Source organism: Gracilinanus agilis, chromosome 4 (genome assembly GCF_016433145.1).
Source record: "Gracilinanus agilis isolate LMUSP501 chromosome 4, AgileGrace, whole genome shotgun sequence".
Classification (NCBI taxonomy): Eukaryota; Metazoa; Chordata; class Mammalia; order Didelphimorphia; family Didelphidae; genus Gracilinanus; species Gracilinanus agilis.
This window is the reverse complement of record NC_058133.1, coordinates 196,770,144-196,783,297: the sequence shown is the minus strand read 5'-3', so window position 1 is coordinate 196,783,297 and position 13,154 is coordinate 196,770,144. Positions and strand designations below refer to the sequence as shown.

Below are 13,154 nucleotides of genomic sequence, written 5' to 3'. Positions count from 1 at the left end.
GAGAGAGAGAGAGAGAGAGAGAGAGAGAGAGAGAGAGAGAGAGAGAGAGAGAGAGAGTTTAGAAATTCAAGGCTTAGGAGCTTGAATGATACTGGAGTGAGGTTGGAAGGATATGGTTGCAGGTTGAGAGGCGAGAGCTGATAGGAGGTTGAGTGATATTCAGGCTGCTAAAGGTTTATTTGATTTTCATGCTGGCCAAGTGGGCCAGAACCAGGAGGAAAGGAACATGGGGCTACTCTGGAGGCCGCTGGCCTGGGGCAGTTACAGTTGGTTGTCAAAAGACAGACTGGGTTTGTTTTTTCTTGGTTGGCCAGTGTATTTTATTGGTTCATTGGGTGGGGGGAGAATAACACAATGTTTCCTGGCAACTGTTGGTGTCTAAAACTGTGTGTAGCTGTCTACCACCTCCCTCCATGCCCCTCTAGAAAGTGAAATGAATGCAAATTGTGCTGAAGAAAAATACTGAGTGTATGTGTATATGGCTATTTATGTGAGAGGAGGAATTAATAATAAATAACTTGCTCATTTTTTCCCTGCAGAACCTCCTTCCCCTTAATCCTAAGGTATTTTGCCAAAGGCATTATTTGAAGGGGGAGGGAGACAACACTTATATGGGTACTTTTGGATTTTTGCCCCAGTCTTTTGGGTTACTGATTAGCTCGAGCCTTTCACAACTGCCAGAGAGTAGGCTTTGCCTGCTTCCTTTCAAGGTGCAATCCACCCATTAGTACTTGGCCAGGGCCTTAGATCTGAGGAATGAGGGATGGGTGACAAATTCCTCCCCCCCTCCCAAAAAAAAAAAAACCACTTCAAAATAAGGTTGAGGAGTTAGAAATTATCCCTAATACCTCAGAAGAAAGTAATCCAGGGCCTCAGCTACCTACCTAGGAGGAGCAGAGAGGAGAGAAATGTTGAGGATTTTCCTTGTAGAGACTGTGGGAAGGGGCACCTCTGTTGTTCTCGGGTTGACCAGGGATCTCTAACTAGAGTCGTTGTCCTTTCAAGAGCCTTGTTCATGTGAGTAAGACTTTATTGCCTCAATAAGTCCCCTGATTTAAGACCACCGCTGTGTTTTCACTTGAGGGGGCTGAGGGAGCTAAGGACACTTAAAAGGCTCTGTCTCTTTTCTACTAGAGAGGGAAGCTCAGCTTCTACTTTCAGGATTAGCCTGGGATGAAGGTGAGGATAAGGGTGAGGAAGAGGATGAGGGTGGGGGCCAGGAAGTGAAGAGGGCCTCACATCTGTGACTCTGTGGTTTGGAGCAGTCTGGAAGAGGAGAGGTGAGCAGAGAGAAAGGAATGAGCTTTCATGTACCCACTCCCAAGGAAAATAAGAGGCTCCTAGTGTCAATTTCCATAATGCAAATTAGGTCTTTGTACAGCACTTAAGGTTTAGGGCAATCTTTTTACCTGATTTTTCTCTGTGCTATTCTGCCTTTGCTTTCCATAAATTCTCATATTCTGCCACGACTTAGAATGAACCCCAGTTTACAAATAGTATTGGGGGGGGAGGGAAGCAGAGTTCCTTAGTGCAAGCGGGTGACTAGATGCCTAATTAAAGGCCCTCAACCTAAGGAAGGTTGGGCATCCTAGAGAAATCTAGTATCTCAAGGGAAGATGACTGGCAGACCTTTCAATTTCAATGTACCTCCACATTTCTCCTTTTCTAAACTAGATGTAGGTAGATTTTTACCAGCCAAGGAAGCCCGGTTTAGGATAAACTAACGGAAGACCCAAATGTCTGTATATACACCTGGCTATAGTATAGGATAGTCAAAATTACCCTCCGAATTCCCAGATAGAGCTAAACTAGATAGAAGGTAGTAGTGTCATACAATTTAGACATACTAGATTAGAGATTTTTAAACTTTTTTTGTGGACCCCTTTAATAATCTGGGGAAGCCAATAGACCTCTTCTCATAATAATAGTTTTAAATAATTGTAGGAAATGCTAAACTTCAATTAGAGATTAATAATGAAGATGCAATTTTTTCCAACTGAAGTTCACAGACCGTCTGAAATCTTCGAAGGGCTCCTTAAAAGGTCAATAGACATCATGTTAAGGACACCCTCCCCCCCAGGTGCATATATGAAGACCTAACTGTGTATATGCTTCAGACTTTGGCACACACACGCATTGTTTTGTACTCATTTGTAGACTGAATTACTGATCCTCTGAGATACTCCCAACAGGCACACAAATATATGTATGTGTCTATTTACTTATGCACCCGCATCTCCAGACAGATACACACAGCTACAAACAGATCCACTAAGATTTGGCTCCAGAGTCTATTGCGACTCAGACCAGGCACTCCCGGCCTGGTCTTTATCCCAAACAAACGGATCAGACGAATAAACGCCCATAAATACCTCTCGGCTTAGATAAGAGCAATGAGCCGCAATTTTCTTTCATGGCCGGCTCCAGGCGCCCCTGGACCCCGGCAGTTGCGGCTGACAGCCCGACAGGCAACTGGCGAGAGTCGTAGGGAACTTAGAGATTATTGTTGTTGTTGAAGTTAGAATTTTTCCAGCTCTTCTACTCTCTCCTTCTAGTCCTTACAACTCCCAGAAAACCAGGCACTGCCATTCCCAAGCTGGCAAGACCAAATGTCAGTGCCTCCTAATGACAATAAATTAAGAGAAAGGAGTGAGGGCTAGAGGGCTGCAGTCCGTGGAACACTTCTCAATTCCAGGTGGTCTTTTCAGGGGGAGGGAAAGAGGGAAAAGGGGGGAACATACAGAAATACCCTGATTTGCTCTAGAAACTCAAATAGTTCTCACCACCAAGCAGACAAAATCAGTTTGGATTGGCTACTTACTCAATTATCAGGGATTCATTTTTCCAATAACGATGGGGAGATGCCAGATCGATTACTGTTTTTTGGGTGTTCTCTCCCACCTTTCTCAAGGTCTTTTTTTGGTTTGGTTTGGTTTGGTTTTCCCCTTACATCTTCTCAGTTTTATAAAAATACAAAAACCTGGAGCTGGGGGGAGGGGGAGCTAGAGAACTTGGGGAAAAGTCGGATCTGTAACCCTGGAAGTTCTCCATGTTCTTTGATATCTTGATTGTCACTTTTCTTCCCGCCAACTTTTCCACCTATTACACACCTTCCCTCCACCCCCCACACTCTGTCAGCACAGTGGTCCGTGGGTTTATCTCACTTTCCCTGACACCCTTATTCCTTGCTTAAATGGTTGTTTTTACTTGGGCGTGGGTCCGATTCCCACACAAAGCGAGACCGTGACAAGAGACGAGCCTAGGCAGTTAAGCAAGATAAGCTTAGTTCACCCTCCGCTGTCTAGGCAGCTTTTCCTCGATTGTCTAGGGGTGGCCCGCACTCCCGAAGAGCTGTTGTCTGTGACAAGCCCGACTCCCCTCGTGTAAAGAGAGTGTTTTAAAATTTATTAACTCTGCAGTATGCCTCCAAATGTACAAATACTCAACTTCTCCAAAAGGGAGAAGGGGAGGAGGTAAGGATGTGAGACAAACCGCAACGTCAAAAGCTCGGACCGAAAGCTTTTGGGGTTGCATACCCTAAGGGGCATGGAATGGAGGGGAGTTTGAGAAAGAGGCAGTTAGATAGACCCAGAAAGGGTTTGAAATTGCTGGGGATGGATCATTGGGAGTGGGGGAGAGGAAATCCAAATATATTTTCTCTATTATTTCATTAAGACTGGTCCGAATTACGTACTCTACCTCTTCCCCTTCACCAAACAAACAAACAAAAGCCAGGATAGATCCTCTAAAATCCATACCCTCTCCTCCGAGAAAATTGAAAGAAGAGATTTGGTTGCGGCAATTCCCTGTCCCCTAGGAGCACGGAAGAATTTGAGGAGACAGAAGCAAGTGGAGGGAAATTCTCCGCACTTTATTGACCTAAAAAAAAATAATAATAATAAAAAAATCCTAATGCCCTGAGGCTTCTCAAAGCACTTTTTTTTTTTTTTGTAAGAATTTATGGACCAGCTATTTTAACTTTCTTGTGGGGTGGGAAGGAAGAAGAACAGGATCTGAAAAAGAGGGAGAAAATCCAGGCAAGGGTTCCTTCTTGCCTTTTCGCCCCTGATTATGGAAAGAGGGGAAGAGAACACCCCTACTTCCAGTCCCCCTACTTTGCTAAGATCTGCTAAGGACAGTGAGAGACATCTCTGTCCATGCAACCGCAGCCTTTTTCCAGGGAGGAAGGCGACGGTGGCCCAGAGGGCATCGTGAAAACGCGAGAGGGTACGGTCCAGGACCGGGTACCCTTTGGTACCCTCCCCTCCCCACCCTTCCACGCACACCTTTTTCACCATTTCGTCTCCCGTCCCCCCTCCCTCCAGAGGCTAGGCTCAAACTGTCTCCATTCCTCCCACCCCCCCAACACACAAAGAGTTGGGGAGAGGCAGGAATTCGAGACCAGGGCTGGGCTGAGAGCTGGCGATCAGATAAACAGGAAAGACAATTTTTGAAACCAGGGCCGCGGTTTCCACCCCCACCCCCCCCTTCCTGAAAGCGAAGCTAATTAGACAGCTGAGAACTCCGCTCCCCTCCTACCTCCATTAAAAAAAAGAAAGAAAGAAAAAGAATAAAACCTTTTCTCTTCGGTCCATCTCAACGGGGTACTCGAACCTTTCCTCCCCACATATTCCCCTTGGGAGAACGGGGGTCAGAAGGACCGCAGGGGTTAACTTTTCTTAGAACAATTAACTTTTCCCCATCTCGTATGGGGGAGAGAAAGGGGAGGAACAGGAGCGGGGATATATTTATTTCATCATTCTTGGATGGGGGGTTAGTCTCTGTTCCAAGTCCCCACACACACACCTCCTCCCCGCCCCCCACCTCTTAGCGGTAACAGACGCCTCTTTCGCAGCTCCTACGTAGGTGGGGAAGGGTGCGTTCTGTTTCTGTTGTAGAGTGAGAGCAAAAGAGAGAGTGAGACAGAGAGAGAGAGAGAGAGAGAGAGAGAGAGAGAGAGAGAGAGAGAGAGAGAGAGAGAGAGAGAGAGAGAGAGAGAGAGAGAGAGAGAACAAGAAGTAGTAGAAGAAGAAGAAAAAAGAGGTTGATAGGTTTGTGCGCCGGGGTCCCTCGTGCGAGCCCTGCTCCTCATGGGTGCTATTTGGCAATTCCTGCCTCTGCTATTGGTCAGTGTTTGATCATATGGTTGTATTTCCTTCTGTCCCTCACTGGCACCTCGCCATCCCCCTTCAGCTAAAACCCAATCTCGGATATACTACTAATAGCTAAGGCGCTCGGACTATAAAACACAACAAATCATAAAAGCCCGCTCAGCAGCACCGGCCGCGCCTCCCCTCCCAATGAGTTCCTATTTTGTGAACTCCACCTTCCCGGTTACTCTGTCCAACGGACAGGAGTCGTTCCTGGGTCAGCTCCCGCTGTACTCCTCGGGCTATGCGGATCCTTTAAGACACTACCCCGCGGCGTATGGGACCGGGGCGGTCCAGGACAAGGGCTTTGCCTCCTCTTCCTACTACCCACCGGCGAGCGGGGGCTACGCCCGGGCTGCGACTTGTGACTACGGGCCAGCCGGCTTCTATAGGGAGAAAGAATCTGCCTGCGCCCTTTCCAGCGGCGAAGAGCCTGCCCCTTTCCACCCCGAGCCGAGGAAGTCCGACTGCGCCCAGGACAAAAATATTTTCGGAGAGAGTGAGGAGCAGAAGTGTTCTACTCCCGTCTATCCCTGGATGCAGCGGATGAATTCATGCAACAGTGAGTGAGGTTTTCAAGACTTTCCTCCCTCCCCCTGACCCTTTAGCCTGTCTGGGCCTGTCGAGCCCTGTCCCTCCCCAAAGGAACAGGAAACAACCCGGGGTTTTCTCCAAGTTTTCGTCCCTTCCTCCCCTTTGGGCCAGGGGGCTCTCCCCAGAAAGGTGTGTTTTGAGGGGGGGAGGGGTTCCAGGTAGGCAGAGAGTGAGATGGGTTTCTCTCTCTTCTCATAGTTGGAGTTCTAAACTTTGTAGTCCCTCCCTTCCTAGACATCCAGAGAGAGGCATTGGGTGTGGTGAGGGGCGCGGAGATGGGAGGGGGTAGGAACGAAGAGAAGGGAGGATTTGCATTGAGGAGGAAAGGGGAAAGATTTCCTGCTACCTGCCTTCCTCACCTTCCCGGTTCTCACGACCCCCTTCTCTTACTCCCACCTAGGCGGCCCCATTAGAAATGGAATGAGTCAAGTATTGCTCGGGAGCGTCAGGGAGGCAGGCAGCGAAAACAGAGGAAGGGAAGGTTGAGGCTAGTGGTCTAGGTTCCATGGAATGTAGAGATAGTATTAGAGAGGAAAGGTAGTATCCGACACAGAATCCTGTCTCCTCATCATCAAGGAGACAAGGAGAGACACAGAGGGGTGTCAATCAGATCAGAGTATTTGTTGTCTTTAAGTCCCAAATTGATGTCCATTAGCAGGACACGAAAGTGTTGGACCGTTAATGCAGAGTATCACGGATCGATTCACGTCATTGTGGATTAAATGGTCAAATCTATCACCAGTTGGGAGAAAGAGAGGCTAGCCATCTGGAAGTGAAGTGGAAGAGGTGGAGGGGCAGAAGAGATACAAACACCTGGCTATCACACCTCTAATTCTCCCCCACCCCTTCCCAGCAGACTTGTAGCCTCAGATAGGATTCCACTACAGCCACCAAAGCGACAAATTGCCCCAAGTGCCCCAAACGAAGCGAGGATGAAGGAACTGTGAGCAAAGCAATGAGGCCAAGAGGTTAGGGGGTAGGTGGAGAGAGAGATGACCTGAGGAGGGAGGGGGAACCCTATCAAGGCCAGGAGAGAAGGTAACTCTACTCCCCTGAAGTTAGGGTCTCCAGCCAGGGGAGGGAGGGAGGGAACAGAGAGAGAGTGACCGTATCCTAATATCTTCTTTCCACGTAACAGGTTCTTCTTTTGGGCCCAGCGGGCGGCGAGGCCGTCAGACGTACACCCGCTATCAGACCCTGGAGCTGGAGAAGGAGTTCCACTACAATCGCTACCTGACCCGAAGAAGACGTATCGAGATCGCCCATGCCCTTTGCCTGACCGAGAGACAGATCAAAATCTGGTTCCAAAACCGGCGGATGAAGTGGAAAAAGGAGAACAAGATGCTTAACTCTTCCCAGCTCAGCCCGGAGGCAGAGGAAGAAAAGCCCACCGAATGATCACCAGGAAGGACCGGGATGGAGGGAGGGAAGGAGGGCGGGAAGGAAAGTGAAGAGGAATGGCAGGGGTGGTGACTGAGGTGGGGGAAACGAAAATAAGCATCATGTTATCAGATGCCTTCGTGGGAGGGAGCAGGAAGGGGGTGGGTGAGAGATTCTTAAGCACCTCAGAGAGAGGCCGGACTAATTCCATTCCCTGTGGAGCTCCCACCCTGCAGATTTCTCCGTCAGCTGCTAGCCATTAGAACCCCAGATAGGCCCCCAATCCACGGCTTCCTCTCCGGCTCTTCCATCTCTAACCCTCCCACGAAAGCTACCTGGTGTCCCTAGTTTGTGTACTCCGGCTGAGGACCGAAAGGAACTCGTTCATGTTGTGTTTCCCGGAAGCAAAGCAAATCGCTGTTTTTCGCGTCTCGTCTTCATTTTGTACAGTGTCCCATGCACGGTTGAATTAGAGATTTTGTTTCCCTTTTGAGAGAGGAGGTCTCTGGGGGGGGCCTCTTCCTGTACCCCAGACCTGTCGCCTCTTCCCCTCCCCCCTTAATCCACTGGAAGGAGCACAGACTACCTAGGAGGAAGAAGAGGAGCAGCCACAGAAGAAAAACAAAGTTCTATTTTATTAATTTTTCTATGTGTTGTGTTTGTAGTTTTGTCTTAGCTCTCCGACGTGAAATACTGCGGTAATAATAATATTAATATTAATATTAATGATAATAATAAAAATGTGAAAACTCGGCCGGTCACTGACCTCCCCCTCCCCTTCCCACTTCTTTCTTTCCGGGGGAAAAATAGCTCCTACACTGTCTGAAGACGGTCTCGGTGGGCCGCCGGCTGGTTTCAAGTAAACCCCGATGTAACGCCCAAATTCTCTGGTGGGATCACCAGCTTGTCTAGGATCAGGCCGATAGCCTGGAGAAGACAGAATTCGAAAATTCAGTTGAGACAGATATATTCAGTCTCATACCCTGAAGCCTCCCTCCCCAACCCGCTCGTCTTGGTCACATTTCACATTAGCTCCAAGATCACGCCGACTCTGAGATGGTATTCACAGCCTGAAGTGCGGCTTTCTCCTTTCTTTTCTGCTCCCCTATTTTGTCTCCATCCAGACAATTGTGTTCAGGAATCCCACCCCCATATACATTATAAATCCGAGGAACAAGGGGGAGTGATTCCCCCAAGGCTTCGAGGAAGGCTCGCCAACGCTGGGGCTACATCTTTCCAACATCTGTTCTCTTCTTTCGCTTTCTCAAACCTCGGGGCCTCCGTCAATGACTGTCCAATCTCATCCCCAGCTCGCTCGCCATCTCGCCTCTTACTTGTTTTTTGGTAAGGAACCCAGGACCAGACACAGGACCCTGAAATCTGGGCTGGGAAGATCAGGGACCCCCCGGAATAAAAACAGCTATAGAGAAAGAGGCTTCATGGATTGGGTTGTTTCTCTTCCTTCCCACTCTCCCGCTTTTTCCCCAGTCTGAGGGGGCAACAGAAGAGACAAGAAAAGGCTGGTTTCTTGCCTTGTTTAGCCTTGAGGTTTGGGGTAAAGGATTTGGTTTCCGTTTTTCTCCTCAGTTCCCTGTCAGAGCAGTCAATTCATCTGCGACTTACAAACAGGAAGCTCGGGTGGCTGAGAAAGCTTTAGTATGGCTTTTCTACCAGTCTCTTAGAGCAGAGGATGAACAAGGAAGGTGATAGAGAAAGGGAGAAGGAAAATTGCTCTCTGTCCCCTTGCAAAACACCTAGTCTGGCCTGTCACTTTCCTCTTGTCACAAAATAAGAATATACCCTTCTTTCCTTCTTTCCTTCCTTCCCTCCTTCCCTCCCTACTTCCTTCCTTCCTTCCTTCCTTTCTTTCTTTCTTTCTTTCTTTCTTTCTTTCTTTCTTTCTTTCTTTCTTTCTTTCTTTCTTTCTTTCTTTCTTTCTTCCTTCCTTCCTTCCTTCCTTCCTTCCTTCCTTTCTCAATCTAAGCAGAAGCTGACCCAGCTTTAGGGCATTTTATGGTCTATGGGGCTCTTTTCAGAGCTTCTAATTATTATAATTGTATCACTTTCAATATGGCACATAATTACAATTTACAGGCAAGCTCTGAAAATTCCAAAACTGTCTGGAAATCCAACAAAGCATCACAGGAATCCACAAGCTCAGTTCTACCAAACTCAACTGGATTGTGGGCAGAAAGGAAAATAAAGGTAGTCCTGGAGTCCTTTTTAAGACCCCAAACCGGGTTTGGAATCTTGGTACCTCTTTTCTTCCCCAATCACCAGTGTCCAAATTCTGAAACCTTCATCCTTCATCCAAATTACTCTCCTTTACTTTTTCTCACTCTTCTCCAACCTCCCTCTACTATTTTCTTTACAATTGACTTTTCCTGTGCTTCACCTTTCCCCTTCCCTTGGACAGGATTAGAGTTAGGGGAAAGGAAAGAGGAGAGAGGAGTCAAGTTCCAGATTTTCCTGGGAAGTAAAAGAGCCTGTTTGTCCTTCTGGAAGTCCCTTCTATAGCTTCCAAATGCTTGTCTATGTCTACCCTAATACTTAAAAGATTTCGAACTAAGACCAAGCCTGGGTTCTCCTACTTTTGGAACCTTAAAGAAAATAGGTGGACATAGTTTTTTGAAGCACATTCTCCCTTCCCCCTTGGGAAATGCAAGGGGGTTAAGGGACTAAGGGAAAAGAATAAGTTAGCATTTTGAGCGTCCTATACATATTTTAAGGGGGGAAATAACAGAAGATGGAGCAAGGGTCAACTCAACACCATTTTCAAATAATTGTACTGTCCCCCTCTTAGTTCCTTCCCACAGTCCCTTTTCCTCTTTCCTCAAGGGAGGGAAGCAGCCGCCATCCCTGCCGCCGCCTGCACTTCCGACTGTCGCCGGGAGGTGGCGCGCTATGCTAAGAGGCTGCTTCCAACGAAGCTGTTTCTCCCCTTCGGTTTTTTTTTTTTTTTTTTTTTTGGAAGGCTTGCATTGAATCGGCCCTAACGATTCTCAGATCGTCATTATTTGTAACCATAGAGCATGAATTACCTCTTGAGGTCATCAGCGAGAATTTACGACTGGTCAACAAAAGCACGTGATTCCCCAACGCCCCCCCATCCCCCCTTCTAACCCCCCCCATATTTGGCCGCATACATAGCAAAACGAAGTACAGTGCATTGCTATAATTCATTAATACATCATAAATCGTGAAGCACAGGGTTATAACGACCACGATCCACAAATCAAGCCCTCCAAAATAACCCAAATGAGCTCTTACTTTGTAAACTCGTTCTCGGGGCGCTATCCAAATGGCCCGGACTATCAGTTGCTAAATTATGGCAGTAGCAGCTCTTTGAACGGTTCTTACAGGGATTCTGCTACCATGCATACCAGCTCTTACGGCTACAATTACAATGGGATGGATCTCAGCATCAACCGCTCCTCAGCTTCCTCCAGCCACTTTGGGGCGGTGGGGGAGACCTCGCGTGCCTTCCCCTCGCCCGGCCAGGAGTCCCGGTTCAGGCAGGCTTCAAGCTGCTCCCTGTCCTCTCCTGAGTCCCTGCCCTGCTCCAACAGCGACAACCACGGAGGCAAGCCCTCCGCCTCGTCCCCCTCTGACCAGGCGACCTCTGCCAGTTCCAACACCAATTTTACAGAAATAGACGAAACCAGCGCGTCCTCGGAGCCCGAAGAAGCAAGCCAGTTAAATAGCAGCAGCTTAAGCCGAGCCCAGACAGAACCCATCGCGACCTCCACAGCGACAACGGAGGGACAGACTCCACAAATATTCCCCTGGATGAGGAAGCTGCATATTAGCCACGGTATATTTTCGCTTTTTTTTTTTTTTTCCCTTGGAGGGGGTGCGGTGGTTGGAGAAAATCATGGCTATTTTCTGCTCTTATGTTTGAGGAAAGATGAGATGATGTTTATTTTTTTAAATGTATATGTTAAAAAAATATTTTAAAAGAGTGAGGTCTACAAGGGCGTCCCTGCAGCCTGGGGGAGAGAATCAGGCGAGGTTATCCTGGGGGAGAGTGTGTTTTTAAATTCATTTTTATAGATTGGGTTCCTCTTTTCTCCTGGCCATATTTTCTTGGGGATAAAGGGGTGGGGGTGATGCCCATAAAATCATCCTATGCCGCCCCCCCCAATATTAAGTGAAACATTGCGGAGTGAGAAAGGTGAAGGCAAGGTGGGGGTAAGGAAGGAATAAAATGGCACTTTCAGGGCAAAAGTCTGGCTGACTCCTCTCCTAGGGAGAGCCGAGAACGAGAACCCAGGCAAAAGGCGAGGCAGGGAGAGGGGGAAGAGAAGCAGTAGACAAAGCGAGCTTAATTCGCCTGCAGAGATGGATACAGGAAGAGAAGGGGGTGGGGGGGGCGCTGAAAACCAGCCAGGATTTCGGCGTCTGGGGTGGGGTGGGGGGAAGAAGGCATTGGTGTGCTGGGTGCAGAGGACTCTAGGGTTCCCCCCCCCAAGATATCTCCTCCCCTTAACCGGAATAACCTTGCAGTCTCGCTGCCCTGTTGTCTGTCTGCTCCAGATATGACCGGCCCGGATGGGAAAAGGGCACGGACCGCTTACACTCGCTACCAGACCCTGGAGTTGGAGAAAGAGTTTCACTTCAATAGGTATCTCACCCGCCGGCGGAGGATAGAAATCGCCCACGCTCTCTGCCTTTCCGAGCGGCAGATTAAGATCTGGTTTCAGAATCGCCGGATGAAATGGAAGAAAGATAACAAACTGAAGAGTATGAGTTTGGCTACCGCCGGCAGCGCCTTCCAGCCCTAAATTCTGGAGGAGCCCAAATCCTCAGCCAACCCCCCCACCTCCTAGTCCCTCCACACACAGTCAGTCTCCAGGCGCCGGCCTCTTCCTTTCTGTCGCTCTCTGTGGACTTAGAACCGACTCCTAATGCGGTAGAAGCGAACAAGCCATAGCATTGCTCTGGCTTGAGATTTTTCGTTCTGTCGTAGGTCCTCCTGTCCCTTCCCTACCTTCCCACAACCTCCTTGGACTGGTTATTATTGTTATTATAATTAATAATTATTATTATTTCCCACCCCATGCCCCTCTCTACCCTGTAAGTGTTTCTGAATGTTCGTAACCGTGATTGCTTCTCCCCCCACCCAGGAAAGAAACTCGCATGTTTAATGTGAACTCCCCTCCCCCTTCTGTGTTCTAACTTATTTATAAAAGGAGGATGGATGCATTTGCGTTTATAGGTTGGAATCTCTGTACTTGAACTGCAGTTGGGTCTAGGTGGGGGCCTGGGATGGGAGAGAGACGTTCAATGGGGACAAAAAGATAATCTCAGATTAACCGCGAATATAGAAAAAGATATACTTATATATATATATACATATATATATTCCCCCTCCCTTCCCCTTCCTCCCCTCCAGGCTTGGGTGTCCCTTTTTGCCTAATCCTGGGTGGGAATGCTACAGAGGGATAAGCCGGGGTCTGGTCAGAAGAAGAGATATTAAGGTGCAAGTCTCAACCTCAGCAAAAGAAGCCAGGGCCTGAGACTCTGAGGAACACCCCCCCTCCCACCCAAAAAAGGGAAGGGGGAAGTCTGATCAAATGGAAAATCTAGGTGTGTATCTGGCCAATGTTGGAGGCCCCAAAGTGTGTAAATATTGGAATACTTAGGTTCTGGTGCACCCTCTCCCCAATCCGCCTGCCCCCAAGACCGTATGTAGTCAGCCGAGTGGATGCTGTGTTTTGTGTGAAATCTGTCTTTGCCGGACCGTCTCAGTGATACGCTTTTTGTATTTGTTTGTAGCTTTTCTTGAAGTCCAATAAACGTCTCTCCTACTCCACCTCCCTCATCTTCGTCTTTTCTTGCCTGGGCCTCACTCAGCGGCTCCAGCAAAATAAAAATAAAACCCACCAAAATGGTCCCCAAATGCTCTCTCTGCATCTGTATGGGATGAGGAGAAGGGTCTTTTGCCCTCTCCCCCTTTCTTGAACCACAACGAGGTCCCCTATTTATCCATGCTCAGTCCCACTCTCTTCCCTTTTCATCTTAGACTGA

The 13,154-nt window shown here is 48.3% G+C and overlaps 2 protein-coding genes across 3 annotated transcripts in view; both read left to right on the top strand.

Moving 5' to 3' along the window:
- The window catches only part of LOC123245562 (homeobox protein Hox-B5), a 50,025-nt gene extending 37,086 nt beyond the window's left edge, over positions 1-12,939 (top strand). The window contains exons 2-4 of one of the 2 annotated variants that reach the window (XM_044674512.1): positions 2,461-2,481; positions 11,085-11,102; positions 11,686-12,939. In XM_044674512.1, coding sequence (XP_044530447.1) covers positions 2,461-2,481; positions 11,085-11,102; positions 11,686-11,908 — 262 coding nt within the window. In that variant the 3' untranslated portion in view covers positions 11,909-12,939. Of the gene's footprint in view, positions 1-2,460; positions 2,482-9,134; positions 10,939-11,084; positions 11,103-11,660 lie in introns of those variants that run through there. The other variant, XM_044674511.1, reaches the window with a different exon arrangement.
- On the top strand, positions 4,991-8,955 carry HOXB6 (homeobox B6). The gene is made up of 2 exons (XM_044674513.1): positions 4,991-5,712; positions 6,883-8,955. The coding sequence occupies exons 1-2, from the start codon at positions 5,301-5,303 to the stop codon at positions 7,140-7,142; spliced, it is 672 nt and encodes a 223-aa protein (XP_044530448.1). The 5' UTR covers positions 4,991-5,300; the 3' UTR covers positions 7,143-8,955.
- Positions 12,940-13,154: the final 215 nt, after the last annotated feature.

What these genes read in the sequence shown, in the direction of transcription:
- HOXB6 (XM_044674513.1), top strand. Translation starts at nt 5,301, where the DNA reads ATGAGTTCCTATTTTGTGAACTCCACCTTCCCGGTTACTCTGTCCAAC. An exon ending in GCGGATGAATTCATGCAACA is followed by an intron (nt 5,713 to 6,882) that starts GTGAGTGAGGTT and finishes TCCACGTAACAG; the next exon opens with GTTCTTCTTTTGGGCCCAGC.